Source organism: Elephas maximus, chromosome 6 (assembly GCF_024166365.1).
Source record: "Elephas maximus indicus isolate mEleMax1 chromosome 6, mEleMax1 primary haplotype, whole genome shotgun sequence".
NCBI lineage: Eukaryota > Metazoa > Chordata > Mammalia > Proboscidea > Elephantidae > Elephas > Elephas maximus.
The window spans coordinates 117,884,285-117,910,823 of NC_064824.1; the positions used below are offsets into that span (position 1 = coordinate 117,884,285).

General features: G+C 49.1%; 1 protein-coding gene across 1 annotated transcript; it reads right to left on the minus strand.

Moving 5' to 3' along the window:
• Nucleotides 1-638: 638 nt before the first annotated feature.
• PTPRN (protein tyrosine phosphatase receptor type N) lies at nucleotides 639-17,973 on the minus strand. Its single transcript, XM_049889000.1, has 23 exons — nucleotides 17,859-17,973; nucleotides 16,318-16,368; nucleotides 15,968-16,081; nucleotides 14,361-14,457; nucleotides 13,210-13,471; nucleotides 12,768-13,125; nucleotides 12,199-12,330; nucleotides 11,581-11,615; nucleotides 10,621-10,889; nucleotides 10,329-10,415; nucleotides 9,958-10,037; nucleotides 9,685-9,749; nucleotides 8,852-9,070; nucleotides 8,199-8,399; nucleotides 7,956-8,103; nucleotides 7,736-7,809; nucleotides 7,422-7,499; nucleotides 7,190-7,309; nucleotides 5,538-5,704; nucleotides 2,274-2,327; nucleotides 1,599-1,663; nucleotides 1,405-1,478; nucleotides 639-1,184 (listed from the first exon to the last, which is right to left on the minus strand). The coding sequence occupies exons 1-23, from the start codon at nucleotides 17,971-17,973 to the stop codon at nucleotides 1,113-1,115; spliced, it is 2,937 nt and encodes a 978-aa protein (XP_049744957.1). The 3' UTR covers nucleotides 639-1,112.
• Nucleotides 17,974-26,539: the final 8,566 nt, after the last annotated feature.

Consider the following 26,539-nt stretch of genomic DNA (forward strand, 5'->3'; position numbering starts at 1 on the left):
GACAATGAGGCCACAGCTGAACAGGAGGGGCACGGTCTACTGGCCTCAAGCCCGATCATTATAGCCTCACTGGGCACCTGAGCCTGTATCCCCTCCTTCAGTTCTAACCTCAGTCCTGCATGACACACAGTATTCCTGAGGCCCAAGGGTATGCAGCAGCTGCCCAGGAACTGAGAGGAGAGACACTCAAGTGAAGACGTTAAGCACACCGAGGTTTGAATCCTAGCTCCACCACTTACAAGTCGGGCTACCTTGGGCAAGTTGCTTATCACATCTGTGCCAAAATTTCTTCATCTGTAAAATGGGGCTAATAATAGTACCCACATGGTAGCATTGTGAAGATTAAACAAGTTAATAGATGTAAAGCCCTTTGGAGACTACCTGCCACGTGGGAAGCACCATATAAAAATACCACCACCTGGCTGTGATTGTACTTCTCAACCCTAGGAGAGCCTGACTCCACAGCCTGGCTCCAGACAGAAGCTGGGGCTGGAGTTTGGAAGCAAAGCAAACAGAAATGCGTAGGAGATTGGGTTGTAGCTGCACAGACAACACACTCACTTTATTCACACTGATACAAAAGTAGATTTTTCTAGAAATGTTCTCTAGTGCCAGAGGGAGAGAGGTTAAGTGGCACGTGGTGGGAGGGCGGTGAGAGGAGGCCTGAGGGTGAAGGCTGGAAGGGCAGGGATCCCGAGTGAAGGTCAAGGAGGCAGGATAGAGCGCAGCAGCCGGGATGGGGAAGCCAGGAGCTGAGGTCTGGAGCCCCCTCCACCCTATCCTGCCCACAATGGGGGAGGGAGTACACACTGGGGGAGGGAGTACACCTCCAGGAGCATGGGAGATGGTGGCCAAGGAACTTAGGTGGGCCCATTTTCAGCTTTGAGGGTCACAGAATCTGTCATAGTCTCCTCCCAGCCGGCTGCCAGCTCCCCCACGGGGTGCTCTGCACTCCAGCTGTTCTTGTCTCCCATTCCTTACACACACCTCATGGAAGGGCTGGACATGCCCAGGAGGGCCAAGGTGGCAGGTGGGGGCATCAGAGTGGGTACACAGATGCTCACACAGCACAGAAGGGGGAGGCTTGTCTGCCCCCTGAGGGCTGAGGGGGCTCACTGGGGCAGGGCCTTGAGGATGGCATTCACCTCCTCTGCCACAGCGGTCAGGGCAAATTCAAACTGGTCCTGGGGAAGGGCAAGAGGAGGAGGGTCGGGGGAGGCTGGCCCCAAGAGGGCCTAGGAGAGGGGGAGCTGAGAAGATTCCCTGGGAAGATGGGGAATCTCCTGGGGGGCATTACACCAGCAGGCAAAAGAAGGCAGGCTGCTGCTGGTTTCCCTGGGGTGGCTGAGAAGTGGGTGCTGGGTAAGGGGGGACAATCAGGTCAGGGCAGGAAGGCATGGTCACCTTGGAGCGGACGAGGCCCGGCCGTTGGTCACGAACATGCTCCAGGGTGGCAGCGATGTCAATCTCCTTCACTCCTGGAGGTGTGGGACAGAAAGCTCCTCAGGGGGGGCCCAGAGGAGGTGTGACAACCTGCCCTTTCAAGAGCTCATGGCCCTCGGGGGTAGGGCTGCAGGTCCCTTGGGGAAGGTGTTTACCTTTTGCCATGCGGTTCAGAACCATGTCGATGAGGATATAGGTGCCAGTTCTCCCTGCACCATCACTGAAACAGGAGATGTGACAGGCTCAGGACCCAGCAGAAAGGGGGAGGGACAGAAGAGATGAGGAGGCTCAGGAGGGGAGTGAAGAGGGTAGAGAGCACTGGTCAGTCCACTAGGGTTGGCTTGGGGAGGGCGTGAGTGAGCTGAGATGAAGGAATTGGGCCTTGAGTGGGGAACCTGTGACCCTGGAAGTGTCACTTCGGCAATGGGTCAACCAAAAAGGAGAGCTCTGGTGGCCCTGAGGTGGAGGCAGCAGTAGGGAGGGGGTCTGGCCCACTCCAGCCTCTGGCCAGACTTCTGTTCAGCAAACTTTTGTGTAACGGGGAAGACAGTAAACATTTTCAGTTTTGAGGGTCACAGAGTCTGTTATAGTCTTTTTTTTTTTTCCTTCCTCAACCATTTAAAAATGTATAAACCATACTTATTTCATGGACTGTTAAGAAAACAGGTCATGTGTTGGATATGGCCCATGGACTGTGGTTTGTCAGCATCAAGGGGCGAGGCAGGCAGTGTGAATGGGAGACCATCGGCCCAGGGAGGGGGCAAAACTAGGAATGCCTGGGCTGTCGTGTCCGCTTTGTCCCATCCCGTCCCACAGCCGTCTCCACCCACCTGCAGTGCACGATGATGGGGCAGGAGCGGCCCCGGTAGCACTTGTTCACCTTCCTGCAACGAGAAGTGGGTGTGAGGACCAGCTACCTGCTGTGAGCACAGTGGGGTGGGGGAAGCAAAACCCATACGTGTGGCCTCTCCTTCTGCCTCTTCTCCCCCCATGCCCAAGGCAGGGGGCTGGAGAAAGCAGTCAGGGCAAAGAGCCAGAGTTGGCTTTGGTGGCACTGGGCTTCCCTCATTACTTACGAGCCATGTACCCAAGCTATGCACCTTGAACAACTAACTCAACCATAGAAAACTACCGTCCAGGGCTCATCTAGTGACGAGAAGCATCTCCTAACATCTCCTGTCTTAAAGGAGGATCACCTTCTCCCATTTGTCCAGAATCTATTCCTCCTTCCCCTGCTCTGCCTCTGCCCAGTTCCCTCCTTACCCATCCTCTCTAATGAAAATGTTTGCTCCTATTTTCCATAAGCAACGTGCATGACCGTTGGATGGATTCAAGGCTGGAGGCAAAGAGCCAGAGCTGGCATTGGTGGCACTGGGCTTGCCTTATTGTTTACGAGCCATGTATCCAAGCTACACACCTGGAATAACTAACTCAACTTCTTTGAGCCTCAGTTTCCTTATCTGTAAAATGGGGATGATAATAATAATAACCTTCCAACCTTCTCCTTAGGGTTCTTACAATGATTATATGAGATAACCCATGTAAAGAGCTAATGATGTCAAGTAGCCCCAGGCTGGGGAGGACATCTCTGAACGTAATGCCGCTGCCTATATCCCTGGGTCAGCCCCATCTCAGCCCAGGTGCTCCGTGGCAGGGTGGTATTCAGACTTGGGGTCCACTTGGACCTCCCACCCTTCTTTGCTGCCCCTAACCATGGTTCAGCAAGAAGCAGAGGGATTCTCCCTCCTTCAGTGGCCCAGTCTAACCTGCCCTTGTCCCTTATGACCTTCCCGCTTTGAGAGTCTGGAGCAGACCTCTGGTACCTCTCTGAGCCAGGACTAGGGAGGAGCTTCTTAGGGGCCATCAGACTGTTTAAGGGAAGCTTGGAACTTAGTGGTCCTCTACTCTGGCTCCTCCAGACTTGCAGGGTCAGGTAATTTGGATGGTTTTACAGGAGTCCACAATGATCTTCTGGGGTATTGGTTAGTATGTCACAGGGATGGGATTGAACAGTAATCATAAGTGTGGCTCCCAATCATTTAATAATAATAATGATAAATAGTAGCTAGAATTAATTGATTGAATCCTTACTGTGTGCCAGGCACTTAAACCAGATTTTATAAACTCTATTAGATCTTCCAACAACCCCCTAAAGCATGTGTCTTCATCCTCATTTCACAGGTAAGGAAACCAGGAGGTCAAGGAACTTGCTCCGGGTCACTTTCTGAAAACTCCTTTATTATTTCACCTTTCCTCTGGTGGACCTTCACCAAACTGCATTTATTAAGCAGCAATTAATTTGTTCTTGTATCTAACATCAAATACATTGGGTTTACATAATTCCAGTCTAAAGCAAAGAAACATAACCTTTTAGTTTACTTGTGCAGGCCTAAAGGAGGTTCAGGTACTAGTTCTAACCAGATTTTTAAAATGTGGAAAATAGAAGATAGCTCCAATACTCCTGGCATTGTTTTGAAGATGGCTGTGTCTCAGGCCCTAGAGACCTCAAATAGAAACCGTTGTTCTGAGGCTCGGAAACTATACCCAGGTCCCCACCCCAGCACTGCTCCTCTGCTCTTTGCCCAGCACCAGAGACCTCTGGCCAGCCTGGCAAGGGGCAATGAATCAGGGGGAGGCTGCCATGCAGGTAGGGCCCTTGCCCATGTTGGCAGGCTTCTTAGCTGCCTATCTGGGGAGGGGACAGGGAGGAGATGCTGGAGGCCTGGCCTGGGCATGGTTTTGGTGTCAGAACAGGGCAAGTCCCTCAGTAAGCTTTCTGTCCCAGACCCTACCAGTTGCACTATGTCCCCAAGAACCCAGAGATCCTCCCACACTACCTTTGGCATTCTTCATCTCTTCTCTCTGCCCCTACCCCCACCCCCAGCTCTCCCCGCAGCCTGCAGGGTGGTCCTGATCCCACGTGTCCTGTCTGTTCTGTCCATGCAGCAGCCACACCTGCCAATGATCACTTTTGTGACTATGCAACTGGAGTGAGAATACTAGCTGCAGATCACAAAAATGACACTGGCAGCTGTGAGGGAGAGAGGGAGAGAGAGAGAGGGAGGAAAGGACAGAGAGAGCAACAGACAGGCAGCAGGAAGAGGGGAGAGGACAGACAGACAGAGGGCCGAGGGAAGAAAGGCCTGAGAGAGGGACAGAGGGAGGAGGTGTGAGGGAAGGACAGAGAGAGGGACAGAGGGAGGAGGGGAGCGGGAAGGACACGGAGAGACAGAGAGAGGGAAAAACTAGGACAGGCAGGAAGAGAGAGAAATAGGCAAACACAGACAGGTGGAGGCGGGAGGGAGGGGAAAAAAGGGAGAGAGAGAAGAGACAGAAAAGGGGAGAGGTGGGGAGAAGGAGAAATGGAAATAGAGGGAAAGCGTGGACAGAGGTAGAGAAAGTAATAGAGAGGGAGAGAGGCAGAAAGAGAGAAAGGGAAGCGGGAGAGAGAATGGAAGATGGAGAAAGAAATAGAAGCAAAGAGACAGGGAGAAGGTTCAAAAAAAAAAAAGGGAAGATGGGGCAGAGGAAGTAGGAAAATAGTGCTGGAGATGTGAGAGCAAACAGGACCAAGAAATGGAGGAGAAACGGGAAGCAGGGGCCAATACGAGGAGGGAGAGATAGAGAGGTGGGGAGGTAGAAGTAAGGGAAGCCTTTGGGGGGAGGGGGGTGGGTAAAGCAGGAGAGCGAGGGAAGGGGAGTGGAAGAGACGGGGCCAGGAAAGACAGCCTCTGAAGGAGACTACAGAGCAGACTCAGAAACCAGGGATGGGGTGGCGGGGGAGAGGTGGGGAGAGAGAAGTGACGGACACAGCCAGACCGAGCATCAGCCCTGGTGGGGGGTCTGGAAGGAGCGGCCGAAGGGCAGAGGCCGAGCCTCCAGGTGGGGGCATGACCCGGCTGAGGGTCTGCCTATCTGACCTAGGACCCCACAAGGAGCCACTGGGCCCGGGCTGCAGTGATATGTACTGGGGCGCCCCACTCCCAGGCCTCTCCCTTGCGCCGCCCCTTCCCCAGACTCCTCGGAGCCTGCGTGGGTGCCCGCCCCGGCGGCTCGTCCAGCAAGGTTCTTCTTAAGGTGGGCTGGGCGCTCACCTGCGGAAGTCCAGCAGGGGCCGCGTGGAGGCCGGAGTGCCCTCTGCCGGCCAGCTGAGGAAGTGGAACTGCGTGAGGGTGCGCGTTTCCTGGGTCTGCACGTTCTTCAGGTAAAAGCTCCGCACCAGAAAGTCCTCACACCAGATGTGTTCCGACACCAGGTTCACCTGCGGAGGAGTGGGCCCAGGCCTGAGAGGGGCAGCGGCCACCGGCCCGGTCTCTCTCGGCCTGCCAGGCGCCTGTGGGCTCTGCAGCCTCCACGTCTAGACGGCACCTTCTCCGCTTTTCCCAGCCACCAGGCCAATTCAGATTCTAAATTCTCCAGAAAGCTTCCCCACCCAGCCACCCAACTGTCCCAGCTGTCCCCAGAGCCCTAGCTGTCTGTGTGACTTATCTACTGCTCAGGACAATTGGTGGCTTTTCCAACTGGACACAAATATTATTGTGAACTTCTTGGCGCCGGTTTCTTTGTGGGCCTCCGGTCTAGCACAGTGTCCCTGCTCCATGCGCCATAAACTTTGATGAAATTCTGTAATGTTTTTATTAGATTTTTTTTCTTTAACTATGATGAGGTCCAATAAAAACCAAACCAGACCAAACCAAAACAAAAGACTGTTGAGTGCTCATGATACCCTGTTGTCCTCAAATGGATTCCAACTCATAAAAAATAGGCAAGAGTAAACTGCTCCATAGGGGTTGATTGCAAGGCAGCAACAATTGGGAGGAGGGTTCAGGACTGGGCAACGTTTCATTCTGTTATACCGAGGGATGCTCTGAGTCGGAACTAACTTGAGGGCACCTAACAACACAATCTTTACAGAAGCTGATTGCCACATCTTTTTCCTAAGGAGTGAACCTGGTGGGTTTGAACTGCCGACCTTTCAGTTAGCAGCCAATTGCTTAACCACTGCACCACCAGGGAAAGCTACTGTCCAGGGCTCATCTAGTGATGAGAAGTGTCTCCTAACATCTCCTGTCTTAAAGAAGGATCACCTTCTATTTGCCCAGAATCTCTTCCTCCTTCCCCTGCTTTGCTTCTGCCCAGTTGCCCCCACCCATCCTCTCTACTAATGAAAAGGTTTGTTCCTATTTTTCATAAGCAACATGTGTGACTGGTGGTATTTCTTTGTTTGCTTTGGTCTCCAGGAAACTCAGAGCTAAGTTAAGCTCAACTGAAGTAGGTCTTACTCTTGGTCTTTGGGTATTATCTTCCCTGTCTCACTTATTCTTGGCTCTTAGCTTCTTATCTCTGCTTTGGTGGTTTTATAGCTTTATTTTTGCACATATTCCCATAAACCAAAAACCAAACTCATTGCCATAGAGTGGATTCTGACTCATAGTGATCCTATAGAACAGAATAGAACCGCCCCATAGGGTTCCCAAAGCTGTAATCTTTATGGAAGCAGACCGCCACATCTTTCTCCCACAGAGCTGCTGATGGGTTCAAACCATCGACCTTTCGGTTAGCAGCCAAGTGCTTAACCATTGTGCCACCGGAGCGCCTTCATTTTCTTATAAGCTCCTAGAATTCTCTCTTGGCATAGACAGGACACACATATGTATATAGGGATATGCATGTGAGTATATATATGAGTATGCCACCATCCACCTTCCCCCTTCCCATTGTCCCACGGTTATGAGGTCCTACTGACCTCATATACATGGTAGAGGGAAGAGCCCTCATCTGGCCAGTAGCGGTCACACTGCTTGACACCATCCTCCACCAGTGGGGTCAGCATGACGATGACAGTACAGCCACTCTCCCATACCATCTAGGGACAGAGGCCCAAGTAAGCACCACCCTAACCTCCTTGGGTTCTGGCTGGCCCTGTTTGGCCATGCGAGCCTCTAGTCCCTACAGATGCCCTCCCTCCAAGAGCCCACCTGCCAGAAGTCAGCAATGGTGTGGGACAGCGGGCCCTGTGTAGCTATGTAGGCTGGCATCCGAGGGTCATGCTCAATCTAAGGGCAGGGAAGATGCATCATGAGTCAGAAGGGGACATTCCACTATGGAGAGGCATTGGTCAGCGGGCATGGGATGGGGTCTGGGGGAACCTGGTCTCCTCCCCGCCCCCATTTCCATGCTAAGATATCAGGACCTTGGGTATGTTGTGGCCACAGGGGAATGGAGATTATGACAGGGCCGAGGGCAGGATAAGGATGGGGTAGAGGTGGTGGCCGGGTCCAGGGCCACTCACAATGGGGCTGGCGTTGATGTAATCGCTCCGAGAAGGGCTGCTCTCCACCTTCAGCTTGATGCGGGCATGGTCATCTGTACATACCCCATAGCCCACCCCAGATGCCCCCTCTGTCACTGGGGTCCTGGCACCCCGGGCACTTAGCCTGAGCCAGGAGCCCAGCCCCTTCCCCCAAGCCTTTCAGCATTCCCAGCAGAGAAGGCCAGCATGGCTCACTCACAGGGCAAGAAGTCAGGGTGGCGGTTCTTTTTGATGTTGCCCTCCCCCTGGGCAGTGGCACAAGTATTAGGCTCCGCCTGGTAGGCACACAGGGCCTGCCACTCCTTGGCCAGGCGGTCTCGATTTCGCAGGTGGTCCTCCATGTATGCCTGCAGGGGCACCACAGCCCAGCTCTGGCCCACGCCATCATCCCTGCCTCTCCCACCTTCCTGCCCCTTCTCCCAGGCCTAGGCCCAGTTCTGACCAGAATCATGTGCCCTGTGGAGATGTCCATGTTGGCCTGGGCAGGCTCCTCGCACCAGGATGGTGTGCTGCTGTGGGAGCTGGGGCTGGCCTGGGCCGCGTCGCTGAACTGGGAGGACACGCTGCTCACTCTCGAGGGCTCTGGCGGACCCTCTGCTCGGTTGAACAGGGACTTTGTGGCCATGTGCTGGCGGCAGAGATCCTGCAGAAGAATGATCAGGTTGGGGCCCAGGGGTCCCGGAAGCCTTTCCAACAGGGTGCTGGCTTGAATTTGGGGCCCCTAGGCTAGTCCTTGACTGATTTTAAATGGAACCCATCTCCCCTAGTGTACAGCTTTCAGCACTGGCCTTTATCCTGGTCAGGGCAGTTCTGCTTGGGTGACAGTCATCACAGCCTCAGCTATTACAGAGTAGAGTCCCAGAGCTCCAGAATCTCAGCATTGAGAAGAACCTTAGGAACTCTCTGCTCCCGATTCCCACCCCATTTGAAATGCTCCCACTGTTCCCCTACTGGGACTTCTCCAGCCTCTGCCAGAACATTCCCAGGGATAGGGGCTCACTCCCCTTTCAACTTCCCACCCTCACCCCATGCAAGACCTAGATTCCCAAGCCCCCCTTCATTTCCTCTCCTCAGCAAATATCAGGGGCTGCACACCTGGTACTCAAAGGTGGTGTCCCCATGGGCCCCCTCGGGTCCCAGGGCTGCCAGGTGCTCCTTGTCCCGCTGCCGCGCGTGCTGCCGTATACACAGAGCCACCGCCAGAGCCACCAGTAGCCCAGCCACACCTGCCAGGGCCACCAGAGTAAGCAGCACCGAGCGCATGGGAGAGGTGCCTCGAGCTGGTCGGGGAAGGACTGCGGTGGCCTCCTCCCTCTGTGGGAACAAGGCTGGGATCAAGGGGGGCTGCTTCTCGTCCCTCTGCTGTGCCACCACACCCTGCTAGAACATACCCTGGGCAAAGCTGGGGGGTAGGAGCATGGTGGTACAGGCAGAAGAGCTCAGATGAACCTACGATGCTCTTTCTCAATCCCCATCGGACCAACTCAACCACACTTCAGTGCCAGAGACTTAGTTTTAAAAGTGGAGAGAGATCAATGCTCTGCCCAAGGAATTGAACAGTAGAATGTGAGGCATCAGTGTTGGATGTAGAATGGAAATATGTTTTGAGTATAATGTCCTTTCTGCGCAAAGATTTCCCTTGGACTTTAGTGACTTGCTCCAGAAGGCTATGGGCATCTCAGCTAGTTCTTGCCAAGCATACCGCCCTCCTATAGAACGCTGGCGTGCCCACTGCAAGGAGGAGGAGCCACTGGCGCCATCTGCTGGTCACAAGGAAAACTGCATGGGGAGGGCCTGCCTTGGCAAAGCCAGAGGGCCAGACAGGTAAATGAGGCTTCCGCTTCAGTTCTCCAGCCAAGTTTGCCTCCATTTCTTGTAGGGAACGTCAGCCCTCTGGGGCTTTGACTGAATCTCCAGGTAGCTCATACCTGTCCCACTCCTGTCTGCAAGATCCGGAGCCCTGTCTGGGCTTCCAGTTCCGACTTGACCAGCCCTGCAGAGAGGAGGTAGGTCAGATTCTCTCTAGCTCCATGCGGTCTATCCCATATGGTCCGCATCCCATGTCACGACATGCCAAGTGACAGGCAGGGCCCATGTGGGCTTGGAATATTGCAGGGGGAGCATCATCCACAGGCCTGGGTGTATCACACTAGGGCTGGAGTTGGAACCAAGCCTGAGGTCAAGGTCGGGGCAGTATTTACCAGCTTGCTGGGTCACATCAGCCAAAGACAGGTTCTGCTCATTGTGCCGGATGCGGAAGGTCAGGGCTGGTCCCACCACACTGCCAAATTGAAGCTATGTTACTGCCTCACCAACCCTAGACCCCAAGACTCTACAAGATAGGCCAGCTCTGGCCTTCTCCCCACTAGAGGATGGGGCTGGAGCAGGGGTAAAAGATACTGGATGGGGATAGATGTGGCTGTTCTTTCAATACAGCTGGGAGCATCTCTCTGACCCATCTTGGCGCTTTACCCAGAGCTTATTTTCTCTTCCTCTCCTGGGCCCCTCCATCTCCCTCCCCCTCCAGCTGCCTTCTAGATCCCTGCCACCCCCAGCAAGGTGCCAGCCCCACCTGATGTTGATGAAGCTGCCCGAGGACATGTGTACATGCTCAGCCAGGAGCTCCAGCAGCTTCACGCCTGCAGCCAGGCTCAGGGGCCTGGAGGTGGTGAGCAGGCAGAGGGAGGAAATTGGGGGATCCACTCAGTCACTTTTTCTTGAAACAGGCCACCCCTGGGGTGCAGAGCAACCCATCACCTCCCCATGTCGTGTCCTTCACATCTGGATTTCTGCCCCCTGCTTCCTGCCAGGCAGACCAGTCCATCCCCTAGAGGCCTGGATAGCTCCCCCAGCAGGACCCTTACTTTTGATCAGTGACGATGTAGCCGTACTCCTCCGCAGATGGCCGAGCTGAGGGCTGTCCTACCACTGTGGGTTGGCTCTGGCCCAGTGGACTTTTCTTCTCCAGCAGGACAGGTGTGGCACGGGGGCTGGCAGCTTTGGAGGGCTCTGGGGAACTCAGCACTTGTTGGCCTTTACTGGAGGTGGGGCTGGCAGTGGGATGTCCAGGCAGGGAGGGTGTGGGCGGCAGAGGCTCTGTTGTGTCTCCACCCTGTATCTGTTCCTCTATTGTCTGTTTAGAAGAGAGCAGATGGGTGTGGCTGAGCTGGTGCTGGAATTGGAGGGCTGGGGGCAAGGAATTCTACACGCTGGACTATTAGCTCCCACAGTGGAACTTAGGAGTTGCTTCTCTTTGTACCCCTAGGGCCCAGGAAAGCAGGGGGTGGGAGGAGGGCACCCAGCAAATTTGAGCCAAGAGGGTGAATGAATGAAGGAGTGAATGAATGGGGCAGGGTCAGTAATAATGCACAGAATGGGACCGGAGTCAGGGAAAACCTCCAGAGCAAGGGAGGCTAGGGTAAGAGTAGAAGATGATTTTTAGAATTTGTTTAGCCACAAAATCTTAGCCATCCAACACGTGCAAGGTGGAAGCAAAGCTCCTCAAGTTACAGAGGCCAGGAGCTTGCCTGTTTACAAACCCCCTCTTCTGCCAGGGCTCCTCAGAGCATGGCCTGAAATTATTACTGTGAAAAGAGCAGCAAATTAAGAATTTTGGCTTGTACTTAGATTCCGCATCCAGCTCTGTCTCACTTAATATGACATCTTAGGCAACAATTTGCAATCTCTGAGCCTTGACCTCCCCATTTGCAAAATGAGGGGTTGGAGGATATGAATTATGGGTCCTGATCCTGAGGTTCAGACGTCAGCAATGGGAAGTACTGCTATGGGTCATTTTATGGATCAGGGAGGTGCTGGGAACTCACTTTCTTGATGTCTGCTCCAGCATTTACAGCCCCACCTGTAGGAATAGGAAAACATGGACCATGGGCAAAGGGCCAAAGCAGGTGGGAGACAAGGCCAGACACCCCGTTACATCTGCTGTGGACTTTTTCCCCTCAGTCACTGGCCAAGCCCCTATCACTGGTCTTATTCTAAGCATGGCCTCACTCCCTGTTTGTTCTTCCTCATAATTCATTGTTTTTCTAACTCCTCCCTCTGCCATTGTTCACATCTCTCAAAGCTCTTTTTCGTTCTGTCCTATACATTGATTATTGGCGTCTCCTTAATACTGGCCATGCCCCTCCTTGGGTCCTCATTATCACTGACCATACCCTTCTAGGCACATCCTTATTGCTGCTCACACTCTCCATTGGATTCTTTTTCCATTATTTCTCCCCTCCAGTCCTCTCTTGACCTGGTCCCTCAACTCTCCACCCCACCCCTTGCTCCCTAGGCTTGGATGGCTATGACCCTGTGTTTCAGAAGAACTCCCTTCCCATGACCCTGACTCTTCCCCTCCAGGCTGCTCCGTGTGGTCATAAGAAGGGGGAAGAAGCCTCTGTGGTGCTGGGAGTGGCTGGTCTCTCTGCCTGGACACTCACCTAGGTTTCTTCCTGCTCCTTTGGGCAGCAGCTGCAGCAAGGTTGAAAGGGTGGAGAGCTGCTCAGGGGTCAGATGATGCAGTTCCACCCCGTAGCCCGCAAGCACAGCTGTCAGTCTCTGCAGACTCACATCTGCTGGGAGTCAGACACAGAGCTTAGGGCTTATGGTGGGATGAACTAATGGGATGCAGATGGGTGAGTGGAAGGTGGGAGTGAATTAACTCATTTAAGAGCATCTCCTCAAACCCCAGGACACTGATATCCTCCCTTTCCCAGCCCTTGTCCACACTTTGAGGAAAAGACCTTCCAGAGGCCAAGACCAAACTTCAGGCCCACCGTGGACATCTTGACTCTCCATCCAGAGAAGAGTCATGTCAGCTTCACTAACCACTGTATCCCCAGTGCCTAACTAGTGCCTGGCATAGATTAGGTTGTCAGCAAGCATTAGTTAAGTGTATGAATGACTTAAAGGACACATTAAGTGAATACGTGGATAGCCATGAAGGAGCCCCCATGGTTCCCCAAGTGGCCTCCACAGGCAGGCAGGTGGATGTTGAAGACTCTGTTACCTGGCTGCACTGCTGGGAAAGGAGGCTTCTCCCTGCGACCCCCTGGTCCTTCCTCCTCATAGCCTTCTGAGGCATAGTCCTCTGCCTGGCTGCTGCCTCCTTGCTCTGGAAGCCTTTGTGCCCTGGTTCTGCTGGGCACTGGAGGCTCCTGGGCCAGATAGAGCAGCCCTGAGTCCTGGAAAAGCTGAGCAGGTGAAGGCCCTGGAGGGTCCCCGTAGGAGTGGCCAGGGTGGACCCCAAACATGCCCTTGGAGGCAACTTTGCTGAAGAAGGCAGGGGGTTTGGCTTTGGGCAGGGGGCCAACACTGACCATCCCTGGGGAGCTCTCTGAGCCCCGAGAGCCATCGCGGGAGCCAAACTGTGGGAAACCAGAGATCGTAGTAAACGCAAATGTCAGGGCTAGGAGACGGGGGCTGGGACAGGGCCAGAGTCTAGGGCTCACCTGGTGGAACAGGTAGGGCTGCAGCAGGGTGGGTTCATAACTCAAGGCGGGGTGGGGGGGCTCTGGGGGCAACAGCAGATGCTCCAAGAGAGAGGGCAGCAGCTCGGCCGGCAGAGGGGACAGAGAAGAGCCTGCCCCAGCTCCGCCCCCACCTGCTGGAGATCGAGGAAGCAAGTGCTGGGCAGCAGGGGCAGAGCCAGTGGGGATGCCCTGTGAAAGCAGCTCCCCAGTGGGGCCAGGTCTCCTGGGCACCAAGCCAGATCTGAGGAGGAAAGCAAAGTGTGTGTGTGTGTGTGTGTGTGTGTGTGTGTTGGTTGTGTGGGGCAAGGGCTTAGAGAGCTTACAAGGCAAAAATAGTGGGGTCCAGATAATCTCAGTAGTTGAGAGTGTGCTTGACGTCATGATAAATGAGGTAGCTTCAGGGGAGGATAGAGTAGCATTGGGGAAGGGCCAGAGAGCCTGGGCAGAGATCGTATGTCTCCCTGGTAAGCATGCCCAGGTCCCTCAGACAGCTGCAGAGGATAGAGAAGCATGAGGCTTGGGATGGAGAAATGGAGAAGAGGTGCAGGTGAGGGCACTGGAAACCTCTGTAGATGAGTTGTGGCTGTGCTTGCTCAGTTGCCCCTGTGTGCCATGTCCCTACACCTGACCCTCCAGGTGTATGTTCAAACATTCAGGACTGCCCCCTCCCAAGCCTTCTTCATCCAGGAATCATCATCTGTGCCTCGTGGGCCTCACTGACTTCCCCCTGCTTTGCAGGGCCTGAACAATGGCTCGAGAGGCCCTAACTGCAGGAGATGGTTATGCTCTGACATATGTAATTCCACCTAGTAACAAAACTGAAGCATTAAACAACTTAAGTTCAACAAAATTATAATTTTCCCCAATGCTGACTACTCTGATGCCTCTTTTGAAATATCAAATGTCAAAAGTTTTTCAAAACAGTTTTTTAATGCCCCCATTTTGCCAGATCCCCAGGGATAAAGTCAACTCCTATTGGATATGTGGGAGTCAGAGTGACCATTCCTGAGCTTCTTTTACCCACAACTTAGCCCTAGTCTGCTCACACTGATGCTCCTTCCCTCTATCCATTAGGATGACCACTACTCATCTACCTTGCCATGCTGGAGTTGTTGAGAAAAGCTGCCTACCTGTCCCTCAGACGGGGCTCTGGGGGGTGAAGTCGGGGGATGCGTTCCATTTCCTGAGAGATCACATACTGGGTGAGGTCATCATGCCAGGACAATCCTGCCAGGAGACAGGATGGGGTGAGGTGGGTTCCTGCGACATCTTGAGGGCCCAGTAACAGGCACCAGTGGAAGATGGGAACTGCGCCCCCTACCCTGCAGTGCATTGGGTTTGGCAGAGTAGAACGGTAGTGGAGGTGGTCCACTGGTTGGTGACTTGAGCTGGCCTCTTCTTGCCCTCAGGTCAGATTTTAGAATCAGACGGCCTATGTTTGAATCCTGCCTACACAACCTACAAATTGTTTGACCTTGAGCAAATAGCCCAATCTCTCTAAACTTCTATTCTCTCACCTGTAAAATAGGGAATCATACTTTCTAAGATTTTTGTGATAACCAAACACAGATGAAATGCTTAAAATAGTGCCTGTCACATGAAATTTCAGTAGACGCTATTAGTATTATTACCACTATGTAATTATTATTGCTATTGTTATTATTCCCTTTGCTGATCCTGAACCTCAGTTTTATTGATCTTTAATGTGGGAATAATGCATACTTTATGGGGCTATTGTGAAGATGAAGTAAGTTCAGGGAAGTGAAAATACTCAGAAAACCCTAAAGCTCTATACACTAGTTTTAAACACCTAGTATTATCATTACCATTATCATCATTGCCACCATCATCATCATCCTGAAGCAACTCTCCTGTTTGGCCCTTTTCCCTCATGAAACTCTGTTCTCAGGAAAAATCAGTCACATTTTCCAAAGGAATCATCTCCCACTCTCCATCCCCATTCCTTCTTCCCTGTTTCTGGACATATAATCTCTGCTGCTCTTAACTCACATTCTAGAATCTACCAGCATCCACACCTTCATCCTCCAGCTTTTTGCCTATTAACATTATATAGACTACCTGGAAACCCTTGTGGCATAGTGGTTAAGTGCTAGGCTGCTAACCAAAAGGTCGGCAGTTCAAATCCGCCAGGCGCTCCTTGGAAACTCTATGGGGGAAGTTCACTCTGTCCTATCCTATAGGGTTGCTACGAGTCGGAATCGACTCAACAGCATTGGTTTTGGTTTTGGTTTAGACTACCTGTGCTCCAATTTAAAGCCAGTTCCTTCACTTGAGCAAAAGATTCTGTCCCCTCTTACCTACTGAAGAACATCCTCCCAGCAACTCTCCCCTACTTCTTACTAATTGGATGGGTGGGATGTTCTGGCTGAGGACCCCAGTATTTCTGGTTTTAGAGCACTCAGACAGTTCCAGGGAGTGGGGCTAGTCACAAGGAGATGAATGCTGGCCACTTCCAGTAGCTTCTTCTAGAAGCCTCTGCTGGGCCCCTCCAAAGTCCAAGTATGAACAGCTCATCTCTAGGGTTCCACTCCCACTCTTCTTGTCCCTTCTCCATCAAGGTCTGGGAAGGTGAGGTTCCAGAAGTGAACGTATAGGAATATTTCATGAAGAGAGTTTGGGGTAGAAGAAAGCCTATCCTCAGGTCAGGCAACCCTCACTTACCCACACATATCTAACCTAGTTCTAGTCTCTCTCCTCCAGTGCATCCAGATCTCACCTTGGGACATGAGTTGTCGGAGCACACCTTGTAAGCGTTGGAGAACTGGGGAGGTGACTTGCAAAAGGGGCCGGACCTGCCCCACTCCCACCTGGCACTGTCCAAACAAGCCATCTAAGAGCACAAAAGTGGTGTCAGTAGGGGGCTTGGACAAGAGGCCTTCCAAAATCCAGGATGAAAATGAACAGAACTCTCTCCACCTCCTCTCCTGGCTTCAGAGGCCCTGCTTCTCTGGGCCAGCCCCTCCCCCAAGCCCAGGACCTCTCCTCCCTTCCAGACCTTCTCCTCCCTTGTCTTTCTTGTTGTGCCTCCCCCCTCCTCAGTGACTCCTATGCCTGGGCCTCACTCACCCTGAATGCAGACTTCAAGGTGGGAGCAGAGCCTGCGGTCAAACAGACAGCCTGTAGAGGAACAGGGGCCAGAGGCTCAGACACCCCATACATCGACTGGCCAGAGGGATGGACAGGTTGTGAAAGGGGGAAGCAGGTGGGGTCCACTCTTTCATTCAAAGGAAGGTTTTAAGCTAGGAGGAGAGTAAGGAAGAGGCCTAGAATTTTTAAGAGAAGGCAGCCTAAGACCTGGCTTTGGATTTTTAGGATCTGAGAGTCTGGATCCTTTCCCTAAAAGCCTCAGTCTTCTTAACTGAGTAATGAGGAGAATACCTTCCAGGTGCATGGGGGGAAGTGGTGGTGGAGAATCGTATACTTGCGCTCTCATAGAATTACTATGGGAGAGTTTTTGGTCAAATTCTGGGGAAAGGGAAACTCTCTCAAATCTTCAAAAGCATCCCGTGATGAACGAGAGCGCAAAAGAAGTAGAAATTCTAGCGCTCGCACACACACAAACACACACACACACCCGTAAGGGAATAGGGTAAGAACCCCAAAAAAGAGGGGGTCTCTAATGCAGCGCTTCCTGCACTGAAAAGAAAAAGGAGTGACCCTTGCAAGGCCCGCATATAGTCGACTGGCCCGCCTGCTTGCGGCTGGCGCTGTCCGCGGTGCTGAAGCTCCGGGCCGGCGCCGCCGAGGGCTCTCTGGAGGCAGTTACGGGAGAGGGAGGAGTGACAGGGCGAGGAGTCGCCACAAGACCTGACCCCTCCGTTCCACCCCTCATCCACCACCCTGCCCACTCACAGCGTCACAGGAAGTACCCTGCATTGGCCTCCAAGCCCGGGTGGGGGAAGGGGGCGCCAGACGGCGAGGCTGAGCCCCTCCACCACGGCCCCCCCCTCCGCCTGCCCCCGGCCCATGAGTCAGCGCTGACTGTATCAGTCCGCTCAGATGTGAGTCAGCACCCGGCCTGCCTGTGGGGAGGGGGACGGGAGGGACCCTTCCCTCCTCATCCTTTCCTGCCCGGTTCCTCAGCTGCCCCCGTCTTATTGGAGATCAGATCACAACAATCGGCTTCTTTCTAGGCTTAAAGAGAAACTCTGGCCCCTCCCCCTGCTCAACCCTTTACCGGAACTGGGACCACGATGCCCACGGCCCTGGACACCGAGTTGCCGGTTCCCTTCTCAGCCCCTCGCTCCCCAACTCTCTGCGCCGGCCACTATCTCCCTGGCGTTTTGGCGCCACTTACTTCTCCTGTGGTCTTGTAGCCGGCTCTAGGTCCTTCTGCCCATATACACCCCCAGTCTTCCTCTCAAACCCGCAATCTTCCCCTGAGCTAGCTTCTCCTAGGTCCCGCCCCCGTATTCCGAGCCCTACCTCCAGGCCTACGCCCCTTTCCTCCCAAATGTCCTCCCGCCTTCTTCACATCAGTGCCTCCCCCCATTCCACCCTATACACATATTCTATCCGAGCTTCCTACCTTCATGCCACTCCCCTTCCCACCCTCCCTCGGGTTTTGCTCCCAGCTCCCTCTCCCCTCCCCCAGGTTTTCTCCTGACCGTGGGCACTAATGGCGCTGCAGCCCCCCGGGTGGCTGCTTAGCAGAAGGAGGCAGAGGAGCAGCCGGAGACCCCCGGATCCCCCGGGACCCCCAGGCTGACGCGGGCGCCTCATCCTTCCCGGCTCGGTGCTCTCCCTCCGCCGGCCAAGCCGCAGCGACGCCGGCGGGAGTTTGTCAGAGGGACCAAGGCGGGGCCTGCCACTCCCCACCCACCCACAAGGCGGGATCTATACGCCCCTCCCAAGGCTACTCAGCCAATCTCAGGTGGGTAGTGACGACATTCATACCCCCGGCTTTTACGCTTATTTGCGTCATACATGGCGTAAGAGCCCTGTCTTAGCCGGGTACCTGCTCAACCCTTCCCTCCCCCACCAAATAATAGGCACTTGACTAGAATTCCCAGTTGGCCAACCCTTTTTGGATATATATTCCTCCCCAAGGACCACCACTGCTATTTCCTAGTCTTAGGGTTGGCAAAAAAGGTTATAGTTGGCTGGGGACTGGGAAAGACCCATGACAGAGGAGTGTAAACCTTAAGGTGAGGAGCAGAAAAGTGAATAGATAGATACTTTTAGGTATCTTAATCAATAGTACCAACGTCATCCTTAAGAGCAGGAATGGTTAGGCACGTATGCCTGGATTCCAGTTCTAGCAATGCCATTTCCTAGGTGTATAACCTTGGGCAAGTTGCTTAACCTCTCTGAGTCCAAATTTCCTGATATTAAAATGAGGATGCTAATAGTACCTACTTCGAAGGGTGGTCGTGAAGATTAAATGAGTTCAACTGCTGTGAATCACTTAGAACAATGACTAGACTAACACATACTAAACACTGCATACATAGTAGCTTTTGTTATTAGTCTTTATTCTCCTTTTCTCCCGACCCTTCCCACCACCAGACCATCAACAATTTTATGGTTATTTCTGTCTGCGAAATATAGTTCACTTAAGCCTACTTCTCTCCATACTCACTACGAGAGCTCTATGGAAACTGCTGTACTCTTTCATCATGACTATTGCAGTAATTTCTTAATGGTTGTTTGCTTCCACTCTTGGCACCTTATGAGCTAGAAATGAGTTTTCTAAAGCTTAAATCTGATCGCTTTGCTCTCTTGTTTCAGTTGTTTCCCATTAAACCTCTTTATAAGTTTATTAAAATTTTTTCAACATATAAAAAAAGGATGTAAGAACATAGTGAATACTCATATACCCATCACCTTGACTTAACAAATTATGCCAGGGAGAGTTCCTTTAAGGTGACTCTGGTGTCCTTGTGACATATTTCATCAATTGTTGAAAGCTCCCCTGCTTTACGTCACTCTAAGATGTACCAGGCTCAATTTTGTTTATTCACTGCTTCAGACATAGAAGCAGTCATTTCTCCAAAGAGATCTAGTAGCATTGAGGAAAGGCTGATTCTAGAGGCTACAATCCGGGCTTTAGGGTTACTAATGGCTAGGTTAAGTGCTCAGCTACAAACTGAAAAGTTGGTGGTTTGAACCCACCAGAACACCTTGGAAGAAAGGCCTAGTGATCTGCTTCTGAAAGATCACAGCCATGAAAACGCTATGGAGTGCAGTTCTACTCTGTAACACATAGGATTGCCATGAGTTAGATGTGTCTGTCAGTTTGTCATATTGTGGTGGCTTGCATGTTGCTGTGATACTGGAAGCCTTGCCACTGATTTCAAACATTAGGAGGGTCACCTTGGTGGAGAGATTTCAGCAGAGCTCCCAGACTAAGACAGCCTAGGAAGAAGGAACCGGCAGTCTACTTTGAAAAAATAAGCCAGTGAAAACCTTATGAATAGTGGTGGAACATTGTCTGATGTAGTGCCAAAAGATTAACCCCTCAGTTGGAAGGCACTCAAAATACGACTGAGGAAGCGCTGCCTCCTCAAAGTAAAGTCGACCATAATGATGTGGATGGAGTCAAGCTTTCAGGACCTTCATTTGCTGATGCGGCATGACACAAAGTGAGAAAGAACACCTGCAAATGTTCATTAATAATTGGAAAGTGGAATGTACAAAGTATGAATCTAGGAAAATTGGAAGTCATCAAAAATGAAATGGAACATGTAAACATTGATATCCTAGGCATTTGTGAGCTGAAATGGACTCATACTGGCCATTCTGAGTCAGACAATCATATGGTCTACTATGTCAGGAATGGCAAATTGAAGAGGAATGGCATCACATTCATCATCAAAAAGGACATTTCAAGATCCATCCTGAAGTACAACACTGTCACTGATAGAACAATATCCATATGCCTACAAGGAAGACAAGTTAACACAACTATTATTCAAATTTGCACACCAACCACTAAGGCCAAAGATGAAGAAATTGAAGATTTTTACCAACTTCTGCAGTCCAAATTTGATGAAACATGCAATCAAGATGCATTGATAATTACTGGCGATTGGAAACAAAGAAGGATTGGTAGTTGGCAAATATGGCCTCAGTGATAGAAACAACACTGGAGATCACCTGATAGAATTTTGCAAGACCAAGGACTTGTTCATTGCAAACACCTTTTTTCAACAATGTAAATGGTGACTACACATGTGGACCTCACCGGATGGAAAACACAGGAATCAAATTGACTACATCTATGGAAAGAGATGATGGAAAAACTCAATATCATCAGTCAGAACAAGGCCAGGGGCCGACTGTAGGACAGACCATCGATTAATCATATGCAAGTTCAAGTTGAAGCTGAAGAAAATTAGAACAAGTCCACAAGAGCCAAAGTACTACCTTGAGTATATCCCACCTGAATTTAGAGGCCATCTCAAGAATAGATTTGACACACTGAATACTAATGACCAAAGACCAGGTGAGTTGTGGAATGACATCAAGGACAACATACATAAAGAAAGCAAAAGGTCATTAAAAAGACAGGAAAGAAAGAAAAGACCAAAACGGATGTCAGAAGAGACTCTGAAAGTTGCTCTTGAATGTAGACTAGCTAAAGCGAAAGGAATGATGAAGTAAAAGAGCTGAACAAAAGATTTCAAAAGGCAGCTCGAAAAGACAAAGTAAAGTATTATAATGAAATGTGCAAAGACCTGGAGACAGAAAACCAAAAGGAAAGAACACATTTGGCATTTATCAAGCTGAAGGTACTGAAGAAAAGATTGAAGCCTGGAGTTGCAATAAAAAAAAAAAATAGTGGATTATATGGGGAAAATATTAAACTACTCAGGAAGCATCAAAAGAAGATGGAAGAAGAATACAGAGACACTGTACCAAAAAGCATTGGTAGATGGTCAACCATTTCAGGAGGTAGCATATGATCAAGAACCAATGGTACTGAAGGAACAGGTTCAAGCTATAGCGAAGGCATTGGCAAAAAACAAGGCTCCAGGAATTGACAGAATACCAGTTGAGATGTTTCAACAGATGGATGCAGCACTGGGAGCCCTCACTCTTCTATGCCAAGAAATTTGGAAGACCGCTACCTGGCCAGTCGACTGGGACAGATCCATATATGTACCCACTCCAAAGAAAGGTGACCCAACAGGATGCAGAAATTATCAAACAATGTCATTAATATCACACACAAGTAAAATTTTGCTGAAGATCATTCAAAAACAGTTGCAGCAGCAGAGAACTATCAGAAATTCAAGCTGGATTCAGAAAAGGACGTGGCACCAGGGATATCATTGCTGATGTCATATGGATCCTGGCTGAAAGAAGAATGATGTTTACCTGTGTTTTGTTGACTATGCAAAGGCATTCAACTGTGCGGATCAGAGCAAATTACAAATAACATTGTGAAGGATGGAAATTTCAGAACACTTAATAGTGCTCATGAAGAACTTGTACATAGATCATGAGGCAGTTGTTCAAACAGAACAAAGGGATACTGAGTGGTTTAAAGTCAAGAAAGGTGTGCGTCAGGGTTGTATCTTTTCACCATACTTAATTCAATTTGTATGCTGAGAAAATAATCTGACAAGCTGGACTATATGAAGAAGAACCGGGCATCAAAATTGGAGGAAGACTCATTAACAGCCTGCAATATGTGGAAGACACAACCTTGCTTGCTGAAAGTGAAGAAGACTTGAAGCACTTACTGATGAAGATCAAAGACTATAGCCCTCAGTATGGATTACACCTCAAAATAAAGAAAACAAAAATTGGACCAATAAACAACATCATGATAAACGGAGAAAAAATTGAGGTTGTCAAGCATTTCATTTTACTTGGATCCACAATCAACACCCATGGAAGCAGCAGTCAAGAAATCAAATGATACATTGCATTGGACAAATCTGCTGCAAAGCAAAGATGTCTCTCTGAGGACTGAAGTGTGCCTGACACAAGTCATGGTGTTTTCAATCACCTCATAGCATGTGAAAGCTGAACAATGAGTAAGGAAGACTGAAGAAGAGTTGATGCATTTTGATTATGGCATTGGAGAAGGATATTGAATATACCATGGACTACCAGAATAATGAACAAATCTGTCTTGGAAGAAGTACAGCCAGAATGCTCTTCAGAAGTAAGGATGGGGAGACTTCATCTCACATACTTTGGACATGTTATGAGGAGGGACCAGTCACTGGATAAGGATATCATGCTTGGTAAAGTAGAGGGTCAGGGAAATAGAAGAAGACCCTCAACAAGATGGATTGACACAGTGGCTGCAACAATGGGCTCAAGCATAACAACAACTGTGAGCGTGGCAAAGGACCAGGCAGTGTTTCGTTCTGTTGTACGTAGGGTCGCTATTAGTCTGAACCAACTCTATGGCACCTAACAACAATTGTCACCCCATTTTGTTAAATAATAAAAAACTACCAACAACTATTCAGCATCCATTCCATTAGTGAAAAAGCAGCGTCGCCAAAAAACTCAAAAAAAAAAAATCCATGAAAGGGTTAATGGCTACTGAACTGATGTTACTTGCCCTTTCAGTGCACAGAACTAGAATATGAGGACACACACACGCATTGATATTTCCGATTAAAATTTAACTATGATTTTTACTGAACTATTTTGATTTTATACTTGTATCTCTTTATTGTTACATTTATTATTCCTAATGACTTAACATAATTACTTATATGTTTAATCCTATAATATGCACACAATAATTTTAACTTAATTGGAAATACTTTGCAGTAGTTAAGAGTGCCCCTGCTAATCAAAAGGTCAGCAGTTCGAATCTACCAGCCACTCCTTGGAAACCCTATAGGGCAGTTCTACTCTGCCCTATAGGGTCACTGTGAGTTGGAATCGACTTGATAGCAAATGGTTTGGATTTTTTTTTTTTAAATAAAACAATGAATAAAGTTTAAGACTTTGGGCAGTGTATTTTGTCATCAGAATATAACCCCTAGGGACATATTAGAAAAATATTGTGTTCTAAAGTCGTTCAAAATAACTTTTTTGTTTGTGCAGTTATTTTACCAATTTGATATATAGTTAGGTTTGTTTCAGTTTGCTTTAAAATTTAGGGTTTGCTTTTTCTTTTTACATGAACTTATTTTTGAATATGTAAAATAAGTACATTGCTCAAAAATCAAAACTGTGTAATAATATATACTCAGGGAAGACTCTGCACCTTCGACGATTCCCTCTGTCATCTTTATCACTTCATGTATTTCCTTTTATCTTTTAACTTTTAAAATTGTGAAATACAGGAAACAGATAAACACACAAAAGAGAAATGAACAGATCAACAAATTGTAACAAAGTGAACACCCATGTAAACACAGGTCAAGATATGGAACAGTTCCAACACTTCAGAAGCCTTATTTTGTCCCCCAATTACTACCTTTTCTCAAGACCACCATTATCCACTCTCTTGTTGTCTTAGGCTGGGTTCTCTAGAGAAGCAAAACCAGTCAAGTGTATAAATAAATATGTAGAGAGATTTATATCAAGGAAACGGCTCACCCGGTTGCAGAGGCTGGAAAGTCCCAAGTCCATGGGTCAGGCCGGAGGCTTCTCCTGATTCATGTAGCTGCAGGGGCTGGCAAACCTAAGATCTTCAGGACAGACAGCAGGCCTCTGGCTCACAGGCTGCAGAGGCCAACGAATCCCACTATCGGCAGGTAAGACACTAGCTCAAGTCCCAAGAACTGAGGTCAAATGAACAGGAGGCAGCTGCTGGATCCAAAGTGAGTAGAAGCCAGTGAGCTTTGCCAGAAAATCCACCTATATTGGATGCAGGCCACACCATCAGGGAAACCCCCTTTCAACTGATTGGTTGTTCATAACAGATCCTCTCATGGAGGTGATCACATTATACCAGATGTCATTATGGAGGTGATTATATCATTACACAGCTGCCATACTACATCATAACTGGAGAATCATGGCCTCGCAAAGTTGGCACACAACCTTAACCACATTTATTTGCTTTTCTTAATAGTTTTATCATCTAAGCATGCATCCCTAACTGTTGGCGGATTTTGGATAATCTCCAGCCTTGGGTTATCATGAATAGTTTGACTATGCATGTTTTTATACATGTCTCTTGGTGTGCGTGTATGTCAGGGGAAGTAGTTAGCCTGAAATGGCCTCACAGGCAAGGAGCTATGGGAATAATACCCTGTCCTCATTCTCCTCACTTTCTCCCTCTGATCACTTTCTGGGTATTCCCATCATCCCGATCTAACCAGAATCCAGAAGAAAAGCGAGCTTATTGAAGTAGTCTATACAAGTCAGCCTCCTGGGACAGAAAACAGGGTGAAGAAGGGTGGAGAGTACTTTTAGGACAAACTTAAAGTATCATTTTATTTGTTCCTTCTCCCTTTCTTCTTCTTCTTTTTAAAAGAAATTTGTTAGTATAGTTGTACACTTTCATAGGTAACCTGTCTTTGATTGTCAACAGTTTCATATGCCTGTTACTAGGTGAGGATTTCTACTTGTTTATTCTTGTTGGGATCCAAAGGGCTTCTTGAATATGTGGTTTTATGTATTTCTTCAGTTCTGAAACATTCTCAGACATTTTTAAAAATATTGCTTCTGCCCCATTTTCTTTCTCCATTATTTCTGGGACTTCAAGGAAGTATATGTTAGACTTTCTTGTGGTATCTTCTATATTTCTACTTTCTCACTTGTATTTTCCACTCATTTGTCTCTCTATACTTCATTCTAGATATTTTTTAAAAACTATATTCCAGTTTACTAATTTTCTCTTCAGCTGTGTCCAATCTTCTATTAAACACATATACCAGTCTTGAAATTGTCAAAAATGGATGGCACACTCAGAGTAAATGAGAAGAATTTAATAAAGTAGCTGTTTAAAAAGGTATGGACAGGTAAAGTAATGCAGACCCTTGTCAACTGACCGCCTGTCAGAGAGGGGGCCAGAGGAATACACACCTTGGTCTCTTTCTTTTTGGCCACTGGTCTCTTACCAATACCTATTATTAGCCAAATTCAACCAAACTTCAGTATTGTGGATTGAATTGTGTCTCCCAAATATACATGTTGTAAATCTTAACCCCATTTTGGAATGGGATTTCTTCGTTATTTAATGAGACAAGATTGGTGTAAGGTGTGTCTTAAACCAATCTCTTTTGAGATATAAAAGAGATTAAATAAGCAAGTGAAAGAAGCAGAGATGAGGGAAGAGAGATGCCAAACCACGTGAAGATTGGCCAGGAACAGAAGCTGAAAGAGAAAAGGACCTTCCTTCAGAGCCAACAGAGAAAGAAAGCCTTGCCCTAGAGCCAGTACCCTGAATTTAGTCTTCTAGCCTCCTAAAATGTGACAGAATAAAATTTTGTTTGTTAAAGCCACCCATTTGTGACATTTCTCCTAGAGCAGCACTAGATAACTAAGACATCCAGTGAGCAAGGGCCTCTAGTTGATGCAGTTAATAGACATCAACCTGGAGGCAGAGAGCAAGATGAAGAAAGATGCAGCTTGACTATGGATGGGAAGATGAGGAATATCTAGCTCAATTCTAGCTTCTACTCTGGTTCTCTGGATGAAAAATTTGTATCCTTATTACAAATGACACACCAATCCCTTAATTCAGACATACTCCTGTATGAAACCTAAAAGTTGTCCAACACCAGTGCTTCTGATATAAAGTAGCAGGAAAGAGAAATAAGAGGGGAAAAAAAGAAAGAAATGTCAATGCCGAGTTAATTTTAAACACAGGTGCTATAATTCTTGCTTCTGGCTGATGAGGAGCTTAAATAAAACAAGATTTGTGACAAGGAAGCCTGGGATGGACCATTTGTAATGGGCACAGAGTGTAAAGATCATCATGGCTTCCTCCATAAATGACTATCAGAAGACATAGACTGGGGAGGAGTCTGTCAGTAACCAGGTATATGAGATGATCCATTCCATGAATATAAGTCATCTTTTTTCCCCAGCTACCTTTCTTAATGGACCTATTAACCAATAGATTTGATATCAGGGGTTGAATCTATGCATGGGCTCAACAACATGAGGCCGTAAATAGAGTTGTGGGTGGGGCAGTGAAGTAGTAGGAGTCTGAGCTTTCTGCTTATGCAGTTTATTTGTTTCATCCAGACATTATTGGGCCCAGTCTCATCTATACCCTTTCCATTTAACAATGGAATGCTGTAATAAACCTCTAATTTTATTATTTGGCTGATTAGATAATACCCAGTTCATATTACTTATTTTCCCATGGCCAGGTGTTTAGTCTATGCCAGGGCCTGATAGAAAACCAGGAACT